The sequence below is a fragment of the Chelonoidis abingdonii genome, chromosome 2, assembly GCF_003597395.2.
Source record: "Chelonoidis abingdonii isolate Lonesome George chromosome 2, CheloAbing_2.0, whole genome shotgun sequence".
Classification (NCBI taxonomy): domain Eukaryota; kingdom Metazoa; phylum Chordata; order Testudines; family Testudinidae; genus Chelonoidis; species Chelonoidis abingdonii.
Window position 1 is genome coordinate 140,475,088 of NC_133770.1, and position 12,089 is coordinate 140,487,176.

The 12,089-nt window shown below is 40.2% G+C and overlaps 1 protein-coding gene across 2 annotated transcripts in view; it reads right to left on the reverse strand.

Annotated features, from left to right (window-relative positions):
* ANKH (ANKH inorganic pyrophosphate transport regulator) overlaps nt 1–12,089 on the reverse strand; it is a 165,764-nt gene that overhangs the window by 121,191 nt on the left and 32,484 nt on the right. The window contains exon 1 of one of the 2 annotated variants that reach the window (XM_032789740.2): nt 7,685–7,786. The exons of the other annotated variant lie outside the window; for it this stretch is intronic. Within the exon in view, the coding sequence (XP_032645631.1) occupies nt 7,685–7,729 (45 nt within the window). The 5' untranslated portion in view covers nt 7,730–7,786. Of the gene's footprint in view, nt 1–7,684; nt 7,787–12,089 lie in introns of those variants that run through there. 2 annotated transcript variants of the gene reach the window in all.

The window sequence follows — 12,089 nt, forward strand, 5'->3', positions numbered from 1 at the left end:
AGTAACCCACACAAAATACACCACTGATCATTGGTTTGTTAATTCCCGAGGACTACTGTTTTAACTCAAATGCAATCTGAGTGTGTAAAGGGCTAAAGAAAAGCAGACCATATCCAAGACAGGTGCTCAAATCTTGATCTTCTGCATGGTACGGCATTTAACGTTGCACACAGTAAAATAAGGTTAGGTGGTACAGATACTTCTTGGATTGGTGTTCAGAAGAAAAAACATTACATTATTCTCCACAAATTATTCTGTATTTTTTTCTTTAGTCTGAAAGAGCTAGTTTATAATAGCAATGAGGTGCTCTCTGGCCTCATGTTCCTTTCAGCTATTCCAAATTTGAGGGAGGCACTGTCTGACTGGCTTTTTGTACAGAACAAATGGGATCTCCAATCCTGACTGAGACTCCTGTCGAGTACTATAATACTACTAATAATCACAATACAGTGTGTGCATTATTTATGTGTAGTATCCAGTGAAATTTACTTAGACTGTAAGCTCTTTGGGTCAGGGGCACATCTTTTTATTCCGTGTTTGTACAGCACCTAGCACCATGGGGTCCTGGTCCACGACTAGGGCTCTGAAGCACTATGGTAATACTACTACTAAATAACAGTAATAACCTTTAAAGGGTGGCTTTAAAAAAAAAAAAAAAAAAAAAAAAAGAGAGAGAGACATTACCCTGAATTTGGCATCCATCCTGTCCCAATGGGCAGTACCCATCTCACTAGGTCCTTAAAAACTACCCCGAGCTGAATGAATGAACGAACCACAAGATGAAATTTCTTGACCCAAAAAAACAGTAATTACGCTTCTAGACAATATTATATGTACATCTCCTAATGCACCTAACAATTAATTACAAATCTCTTATTTACAATATGCCTTTTTGAGTTCACTTATTGTCATCTTGCAAGACTTTATTATCTGCAGTTTAAACTTGAAATGACCGAAAGGTCAAGGCAGGAAAAAAGTCAATGCTTTAAATTCATTTTATCGCTGAATCCGCTCCCTAGATAACAATCTGTAGTCTGAGTTTCTGTATTTACATTTAAGCCCAGGTGAAGGGTGAGAGGAGTTTGGGGGTGAGAGAGAGAGTGTTTATTTTCCAGTGAAATAGCAAAACACAACAACATGAAGAATGGCAAGTGATCTGCATCATGAAATATAAAGCTGCAAATTAGACAGAGGAGATAAAATGGACATAAAGTAGAAAAAAAAGGTAAAAATGAAGAAAACTCTAAAAATGCCAAATTCATCTTGTTATAAAAATTCTGCAGTGAATTGAATGTGTTCATTTTTGTTTGCAGTATTCAAATTTTTCAGATATAGCGATCTATATCTTACCATTTCTGCCATAGGGCCCAATTCCTGCAGCTTTTTAGGCAGATGTTCTTATTGATCCCAGTGGACCTATTTCCATAAGGAAGGAGCTGCAGGGCTATGCCCTTGTTCTCTGAGCAACTCCTCAGGGTGTTACCTGTCCCCAATTAAGTTTGGCGGGACTTTCAGGCATGGTGAAAGTGAATTTTTCAGATGTTGTCAGGATTGATGTGACTTATGTTACAAAACAAATGTCACACATTTGAGGACAACAATGAAAGGCTATTGGAATATCAAGTCACTACAGCTCTACCTCGATATAACATGACCCGGTATAACACGAATTCGGATATAACACGGTAAAGCAGTGCTGTGGGGCAGCAGGGCTGCACACTCCGGTGGATCAAAGCAAGTTCAATATAATGCAGTTTCACTTATAACGCGGTAAGATTTTTTGGCTCCTGAGGACAGCATTTTATGGAGGTAGAGGTGTACTTTAAAAGAAAAAAAAACAACATATCAACAGATTCCTTCCCAATGCGCTGTCTCTTCTCTGTTTTTTATATTGTAAATGCCTCAGGGCAGAAACTTTATTAATTTTGTATCTTTAATGACACTGAATATGTGGCCATTAGTTATTGAAGTGCTGACAATTAATATGAGACTGCAGCGGCAAATCTGCTCAGTAGGGTCAGTGGTACTCTAATAGAGGAAGCAAGGAATAGGTGACGGACAGCGCAATAAGCATTATGCCATGTAACATGTTGTGATATATAGAGAAGTCATAGCATGTGTTTTCACTTGCAGCATGAGTCAGAAGCCATGTGATCAACAGCATCTGCACAGAAATTGGAGACAGATGGCTGCTAGTGGGCAAAACAAGAATTTTAAAGAGTCTGACCTAAAAAAGGTGCATCTTTAGGTTTTCATAGATACATAGGCTCCAACGCCATAAGGGATCATTGTGGTCATCTAATCTGACCTCCTGTATAACACGGGCTAGAGAACATCCCCTAGAGTGCATCTTTTAGAAAAAGATCCAATCTTGATTTTAAAAAATTAACAGTGATTCAGAATCCACCACAACCCTTGGTAAATTGTTCTAAAGGTTGATTACTCACCATTAAAAATGTATGCTTTATTTTCAGACTGCATTTATCTAGCTTCAGCTTTCAGCTGGTGGACCATATTATACCTTTCTCGCCTAGAATAAAGAGCCTATTTTTTAAACATTTTTCCTCATGTAGATACTTACAAACTAATCAAGTTACCTCTTAACTTTCTCTTTGTTAAGCTAAATAGATTGAGCTCTTTGAGTCTATTACTATTAGGCATGATTTCTTATCCCTCAATCATTCTCATGGCTCTTCTCTGAACCCTCTTGAATTTATCAACATCCTTCTTCAACAGTGGTCACCAGAACAGGACACAATATTCCAGCAGCAATCACACCAGCCCAAATACAGAAGTAAAATCATTTTTCTACTCCTACTCAAGATTTCCATTTATGCATCCAAGAATCACATTAGCCATAGCTTTGCACTTGGAGCTGATTACCCACCATGACCCCTCAATGTTTTTTCAGAGTCACTGCTTCCCAGGTTAGAGTCCCCCATTTTGTATGTATGACCTACATTCTTTGTTGCTAGATGTATACATTTAGCCAAATTAAAACATATTGTTCGCTTGCACACAGTTTACCAAGTGAGCCAGATTGGTCTCTATTATTTACCCTTCTCCAATTGTTGGTTCATCTGCAAGTTTTCAGTGATAACTTTACTTTTTTCCCAGATTAATAAATATATTAAATAGCCTAGGGCAGTGGTCCCCAACCTTTTCGTCTGGCACCCGCCAGACAAAGGACTGTAGCGGCGGAGCATCCACCAAAATGCCGCCAAATTTCTGCGGCATTTCGGCGGCGACGCCTCTCGATGACACCACTTGCCACTGACAAGCAACGTCATCAAGAGGCATCACTGCTGAAACTCCGCAGAAATTCGGTGGCATTTCGGCGGATGCTCCACCGCCAGCCAGGACGCGGGCATATTTAGATGCCCTCGCGGGCACCATGGCACCCACAGGCACCACGTTGGGGACCCCTAGCCTAGGGACAAGAACCTATCCTTGCAGGACCCCACTAGAAACACACCCAATTGATGATTACCCATTTACAATTATATTTTGAGACCTATCAATTAACCAGCGTGCTAGAGGCCCAATGGTGAGAACTGGCAAAGGGTTCATTGTTCTTTACAAGCATTTCCTGTCTCACTATACCGGATACAACTGCTTCCATCATATTCATTGTGGTAAACTTTTTCCCAAATCTGGACCTGTGCGTACAAAATCTGGGTGCTTACTGTGAACCTCCCCCAAGTTTATACCCAACTTGGATCTTATTTCGCTGCCACCAGCCGAAGGGTTTCGGCCCCCTCGGGTTCCCCAAACTTTTCCTTGGGGGACCCCTCCAAGACCCAGAGCCCCTGGGTCTCCTCTATCTCATCCCCCAGCTTCCCCCCCTTTCCTGGGTTAGCCGGTGCGATGCTGTCCTATTCCCTTTGAATACAACCAGAGAGGCAATCTAGCTTCCCCGAGGCTATGCATTCAAACCTAGTCAGCTCACACAAGAGATTCACCCCTCCCTTTGTCCCGTAGCCTTTTCCCGCCCTGGGACAATAGGAAAGTAAGACACAGAGCTTGGGCTTTTCCCTCCCCCCCCAGCCTGTCACAGATATAACAGAGCTCCGGGCACAGAAATTCCTCTCCCCTCTGCCTCACTAGGAAAAGAAACTCCCACAAGTTTTAAAAAGAAACTTTATATAAAAAGAAAGAAAATACAGAACAATAATACTGCATTAAGAAACTCAATACAGGAATATGGCTTATAAGAAAATAGGAATAAACAGTCTGATTTAAAAGATAGCCCAATTAAACCAGTCCAGCAAATCAACACCCATGTAAATACAAATCAAAGCACATCACAGCCGATTACTTTGGTTCCTTTGTACTCACACTTGATAGTAGCATATTTGAAAGAAGATGGAGTTAGAAGAAAAGCTTGTTTACTCACAGCCGAGGAAAACAAAAAGACCCCCAGGTTCCAGTTCCCTCCCTGACTTTAAAAAAAAATCCAGGTCTCTGATTGGTCCTCTGGTCAGGTGTTTGGTTCCCCCTTTGTTCACCCTTTACAGGTAAAAGAAAATTAACCCTTACCTATCTACTTATGACATTCATCCATTAAGGTAAGCATGTGAGGTCTCTACTACAAACTTGTAACTCATCAATGCTCATAATCATTGTGAGATATGTTTAGCATTTAAGAAACAATGAAACTATACTGAAAATTATGCCCTTATGGTCTTGCAGTAAAAGCGAGTCACCAAGGAAAACAGGTCTCAGCGATGGCCCATCCAAGCAGGAGGGATTTGTTCCAGACTAGCTGATTATATAATGTGCTGCTCAGTCATGCACTATTACAACAACCCAGAAAAGTCAATGGAAAACCATCAAAAGATAAACTGAACACTTGGAAATGGAAAGGAATTATACAACAGAGAGGGAATAGCCTAATCTGTGAATAAAGATAAAAGATGATTCAATACATCACAGGATAGAGAAAGAAACTCTGTATCCATTCACTGATGAGCTACCTTGAAACAATGAGAAAGATGAAAGACTGGCCCTGGCTCCTTGAGGCTAGCAGATGCTGCAGCAGACTGAACTTTGGGATAAGGATCTAATTTATTATATAGGAAAGGTAACTTAATAAGTGTAGGCCCTAGTTCATGTCTTATGAATTTGTTTTGTATGTAACCATTTGTTTCCATCATTCATGCTTGTTTCTATTTGAATCTCTATTCTTTCTTAAAATAAATTTCCTTTTGTTTTACTATAATTGAACTCAAGTGCCATGTGTGACACAGCAGCGGTGAGCTCAGGTAAATCTGGTAATCTCAGATACACTGTTCCTTTGGGAATGGAGGACCGGGGCTAACCAATGATTAGGGGCTAGATACCACAGGGGGGTACTCTGAAGGGACTTGAGGGCTGTCATAAACAGATAGTTATGGGTTAATGCCTCTTACCTGTAAAGGGTTAAGAAGTTCACCTAGCCTAGCTGACACCTGACCAGAGGAACCAATGGGGGAACAAGATGTTTCAAAAGGACGGAGGGTTTTTTCCTTTGTGTTTGGAATCTGTTGTCGTGAGAGTAGCTGGTATGCTAATCTCTCACAGAGGGTTTTCTTTTACCTTTCTTTTCTTTAATTAAAAGCCTTTTTCTTAACACCTGATTGATTTTTCCTTGTTTTCAGATGGGGTTGGATCTGGATCCACCAGGAGTAGGTGGGAGAAAGGAGGGGAGATGGTTAATTTCTCCTTGTTTTAAGATCCAAGGGGTTTGGATTTGTGTTCACTACAGAATTGGTGAAGTTTCTCAAGGCTACCCAAGGAAGGGAGTGCTTGTGAATGGTGGCAGCAATACCAGATCTAAGCTGGTAATTAAGCTTAGAGCTTCTCATGCAGGTCCCCCACATCTGTACCCTAAAGTTCAGAGTGAGGAAGGAACCTTGACAAGGGCTGAGTGCATCTACTGTCAACTAGCAGGACAGATGTAAGTCCAAGGCAGAATGCTTGAGTGGCTGACAGCTCCCTAACACAGCCAGCCTAATACAGAGTTTGCACAGGTAAGAGGCACTCATGCTGGAGGAAGTTGGCAACAAGATGACTCACAGGCCTGGGTACCCCAAGAATCACCACAACTAGCTTTTAAACCATTTAATGTGTGCCATGTCAATTTGATAACTTTTTAGATTTTTAATCAAGAAGTCACGAGGTACCAAATCAAATGCCTCACTGAAGTCTAAGTATATTACATCAACACTATTATCTTTATTAGCCAAACGTGTAATCTCATGAAAAAAAAGATATCAAGTTAGTTTGACAGGATCTGTTTTCCATAAACCCATGCTGACAGGCATTAAATATATTACCCTCCCTTAATTCTTTATTAACTGAGTCCCATATCAGCCACTCCACTATCTTGCCCAGGATCTATGTCAGTCTGACAGGCCTATAACTACCAGGTCATTCCGTTTACCATTTTTAAATGTTGGCACAAGATTAGCTTTCTTGCAGTTTTCTGGAACTTCCCCAGCACTCGAAGACTAACTGAAAATCAACATTGAGAGAGCTCTTTTAAAACTCTTGGATTATGCAGACCTCCTGATTTAAAAATGTATAACTGTAATAACTGATGTTTAGCATTCTCTGAAAGGAGACTTTGTTTTTGACTAATGCTGCAATTGTAAAATAAAGAATATCAAAATCAAATATACCATTTTTATTTTCTTATAAACATGAACTGCTGTTTCGTTTACTCCTAGGCTTGCAAACAGACCCCCCCCAAAAATACAAGTTATGAGATACTAAAAGTGCAGTTTCAAAGTCATGTTCTAGAATACTATGCAATATTCTAATAAGGATTATAATAGACTATAGCATCATGCTTAAAGCTCAATTTTTTTCAGATATAGCGATCCATATCTTACCGTTGTCTGCCATAGGACCCAATCCTGCAGCTTTTAAGGGAGATATTCTTGTTGATCCCAGTGGACGTATTTCCATAAGGAAGGAGCTGCAGGGCTATGCCCTTGTTCTCTGAGTAACTCCTCAGGGTGTTACCTGTCCCCAGTTACTTTTGGCAGGACTTTCAGGCCGCACATTTATCTGGCAAATCTAGTTTTCTGTTTATGAATTATTCATAAATAGCCTTAAGTTTGCTGAATTATTTTGAAATACAAATCAATACAAATGTTTATGCAAACATTTATTCCATGGATGACAAACTATTCACTCTGACCATTGTTCTAAATACTCACGATAAATAATTTGTGAGTTAGGTGACCAGTCACACAGCCCGTGCTACAGTTTCTGTTCCCTTGGAGGACATCAAGACAATACCAAGGCTGCATTAGTTTCAAAATGATCATACCAACATTTCCCAAGTGAATTTCACACGTGCACATTTGATCAGGACTTTTCTTGAACGTTCTCATGAACAAAATTTCTTGTACAAATATGCAAAGGGAATGATTAAAAAGGACAACAAAGCAAATGTGTAGGTTTTCTTTTTTTTTTTTGGTCACAGAGCAATGTCGTGTGTTACCTCCGACCTTACAAGACTGCATTACTCAGTGATCAGATATCAATTAAAATCTTAGGGTAGATCCTTGCTACTTATGCTGACGCTTACTTTATTATGGGAAAGTAAAATAGTGTTGCTCATTTCTAGGGACTGCATGTGAAAAAAGGAAACAAGGTAGCAATGTAATCTCAGGGCTTGACTGTGTCCTTCCACCTGCAATTTTGGTAGCCCCACCTTCCACACCTCTTCAGGGAGCATCTAGAATGCTGGCTCTTGTTGGTTGCTGACTGCAAAGGGGATCAAGTACAGGAACAGGAAAAACAGAGCCGCTCAGCACTTCAAACTGGGATTGGCCAAGTAGGGAGATTGTAGAGCCACAGCCCCACCTCACGCACACTTGCTAGCTGGAGGAACACATGCTGCATTACAGATAGGTCTGCTGACCATCTCTAATCTCATTCTCACCAGCACTCTGATCTCTGCAGGAAACGCAACGCATGTCTTCACTGCTGTTTGTACTGTACAGCTCTATGTCCCATTTCTCCCCTTTCAAACACAGACTCAGACTCTTAACGCCAGAAGGGACTATTATGGTTACTTAGTCTGACTTCCGGCACATGGCAGGCCAAAGAACCACACTCACCCACTCCTGTAACAGACCCTTAGCCTCTGGCTGAGTTACTGAAGTCCTTAAATCATGATTTAAAGACCAAGTTACAGAGAATTCACCATTTACTCTAGTTTAACCCTGCAAATAACCCAGGCCCCATTCTGCAGCGGAACGCAAAAAAAAAACCCAAACCACCAGGGTCTACAACAATCTGACCCAGGGGAAAATTCTTTCCTGACCCCAGATATGGCAGTCACTTGGACTCTGAACATTTTTGGCAAGAACCAACATCCCGACACCTGGGAAAGAAGCCCTCCCCACCTAGCATCCCATCACTAGCCACTGGGGATATCTGCTGTTAGCAGTCACAGATCAGCTACATGCTATTATAGGCAGTCTCGTCATACCATCCCCTACATAAACTTATCAAGCTCAGTCTTGAAGTCAGTTAGGTTTTTTTGTCCCCACTGCTCCCCTTGGAAAGCTGTTCCAGAATTTCATTCCTCTGATGGTTAGAAACCTACAGCTTCCTGCAACTCCCACTGGCCAGGAATGGCAAACCACAACCACACAAACCTAAACAGTCTGGTGGCCCACCAGCAGCTTACCCTGATGGGCCGTGTGCAGCCCACAGGTTGCCCACTACTGATTTAAAGCCTAAACTTGCTGATGGCCAGTTTCTTTCCATTTGTTCTTGTGTCCACATTAGTGCTTAACTTCAATAACCCCTCTCCCTCCCTAGTATTTATCCCTCTGATGTATTTATAGAGAGCAATCATATCTCCCCTTAGCTAAACAAGCCAAGCTCCTTGAGTCTCCTCTCATAAGAGGATTTTCCCTTCCTCGGATCATCCTAGTAGCCCTTCTTTGCACCTGTTCCAGCTTGAATTCATCTTTCTTAAACATGGGAGCCAGAACTGCACACAGTATTCCAGATGAGGTCTCACCAGTGCCTTGTATAATTGTACTAAAACATGCCTATCTTTAGAGGAAATACATCACCTGATACACCTTAGCATTGCATTAACCTTTTTCATGGCCATCCTGTGATCAACCAATACGTCCAGGTCTCTCTCTTCCTCTGTCGCTTCCAACTGATAAATCCCCTTTTTACAGCAAAAATTCTTGTTAGTCCTTAAGTGCATGTCCTTGTAATCTGCACTATTAAATTTCATCCCATTTCTATTACTCCAGTTTTCAAAGTCATCCACATCTTCTTGTATGATATTTTGGTCCTGTTCAATATTGGCAATACCTCTCAACTTTGTGTCAGCCTCACATTTTATTAGCACACTTCTGTCAAGATCATTAATAAAATAAAATAAAAAAGTTAAATAAAACTGGTCCCAAGACTGATTCCTGAGGAACTCCACTAAAGCCTCCCTCCAGCTTGACAGTTTACCTTTCAGGATGTTCCACTGCAGTCTTCCCTTTAGCCAGTTCCTTATTCACCTTTCAATTCTCATATTAATCCCCATCTTCTCCAATTTAACTAATAATTTCTCATGTGGAATTGCATCAAATGCCTTACTGAAATTTAGCTAGATTAGATCTACTGCATTTCCTTTATCAAAATAAATAAATCAGTAATCTTCTCAAAGAAACAGATCAGGTTAGTCTGGCATAATCTATCTTTTGTAAAACCATTTTGTATTTTATCCCAGTTACCATTTATCTCTGTCCTTGACTACCTTTTCTTTCAAAATTTGTCCCAAGACCTTGCATACAACTGAGGTCAAACTAAATGGCCTGTAGTTTCCTGGATCGTGTTCCCCTTCGCCCTTCCTTAAAAATATATTAACAATTCTCTAGACATGGGGTATGACCCCTAGTTCACAGATTCATTAAAAATCCCTGCTACTGGGCTTGCAATTCCATGTGCCAGTTCCTTTAAATCTTCTTGGATGGAGATTATCCAGGCCCCCTGATCTGGTCCCATTAAGCTGTTTGAGTTTGACTTCCATCACATATGTGATAATTTTTACTTCCATATCCTCAATTCCACTAGTCACCCTGCCACTATCCCAACGTCCTCATTACCCTTCTTAAAAAAGAGGGAAAATATCTGTTTAGGTGTTGGGCCATGCCTAGATTATCTTGAATCTCCACCCCATCTTCAGCCCTTAGCAGTCCCACTTCTTTCCTTATTTATTTTGCTATAGAACCTTTTACTATTGGTTTTAATTTCCTTTGCATGGCTGCTGATTACAAGCCTCAACACAGCCAATAGGACTTGTCTACATCATTTAGAAAATTCCTCCATCACAAACTTCTCCCACTGTTGAATGTAGTGTAGTTGTAGCTTTGTCAGTCCCAGGATAAGCTTAATAGCTCTGTTTGGCTCAAAAGCTTGTTTTTCTCAGAGACAGAAGTTGGTCCAATAAAAGATATTACCTCACTCACCTTGCCTTTCTAAATCTCTCCCATGACATGCAGTTCTTTACCTCTGTATTCCAGGAATTTCCATTACTTTACTACCACATTTTAACCAGCTATTAGTAGTGAACAACAACAACATACAGTCTTATAGTGGAATATTAAAGCAAAGCATTAAAAATCCTAGTAAAAGTGTTCTCAGGCTGAGGGAGTGTTAATTTTGTTGATCTATTTGCTAAACTATTGAATCTGTACTTGAATACCTATTGAATACCTGTGCTTCTTTGAGAACATATAAGAAAACCGCTTCTCTGTGTCCTGAATAAGTATCAGTCCTGATCAAGTTTCAGAGTAGCAACCGTGTTAGTCTGTACAGTCTTGGATGAGTGAAGTGAATACATTGGAATTGAACTGTTTTGCTTTGAGTGGTACTGTACATTTGTGTATACACACACACACACACACACACGTTTCTTGTCACACTTTTTTTCTAGTTATCTAAACCTTTTTTCCTAAAGATAATGCAGTGCCTGATCCAATTTGCTCTCTACAACCATTATACAACCTATCTTTATAACCATTCTTGAAACTGTTTTGGACTGCATTAAACTTCCCACATCCCCAGCAAAGAATACAGAAACATACTGCAATTTTTATAGTTTTGAAACTGTGGAACAGTTCTAATAGGCCTTACTCCCTTCACTTGTCTGATTGTTTTGAAATGATGTATATTTGTTGCTCTTTATTATATAAGTGTAGTATGTCGACGATTTTAGGGTACATGTATACTGAAAAATGGGCAAGAAGCAAAGGCAAAAATCTCTCAAAGAAAAAGTATAGTTAATTCTTAGGCTTAAATTCTCAAACTGTTACTATAATACACAATTTTGCTGCCATAACTGTGAACACATACCCTTCAGCTTTAACTTCTTAAGAGGTTCTGCAGGGTTCCTTGAGGAAGTGCTGAATCTTTGCACCATAAGACTCAATATCTTCTTTCCAAGTTTGATATTTCTACCTTAGACTTTCTATGTAGAAGTAGATAAAGGAGTTGGGATGAAAATATATGCCCTCTTTTTCTGAAAGGCCTTCCTTCTATCTTTCACAATGTTATCTGCAACTTTCCTATTGATGCTACTGGATTTCTCCAGAGGGTCTCATTCCTTGGATTCCAGTAACAAGATAGTTATCCTTTTCTACATCTCCTGCTCTTGCTCTTTTCAGTGATACTGTTTAGTGGGCTCTGTGTCTGCGGAGTGGTGGTTTCCTGTCACTGCACTAAACTACTGTATATGGTCATGCTTTAGGTCCATTTCTTTCTGTTTTGGGGCGTTTGTTTTTTTGTTGGCCTCAGATATTAAAGATAGCTGAAAGTTTAGAGTGGCAGGAGAGCCAAAGTGGAAAGCAGCTACAATCTGTGCTAAGTATGTGACATACTCCTGCTTCCCATTATATTTTAAATGAGATGTGGGTCTCTATATTCACTTCTGAGACCATCATTTACAAACTACTTTCAGCTTCCTGATAAAAATAAATTTCTGACTAGTGGGTAATTTCATACTAATATATACTTACATTTGGGCAAAGGTTGAAACTTTTTCCGTTATAACAGGCAACATACACCTTTTATAG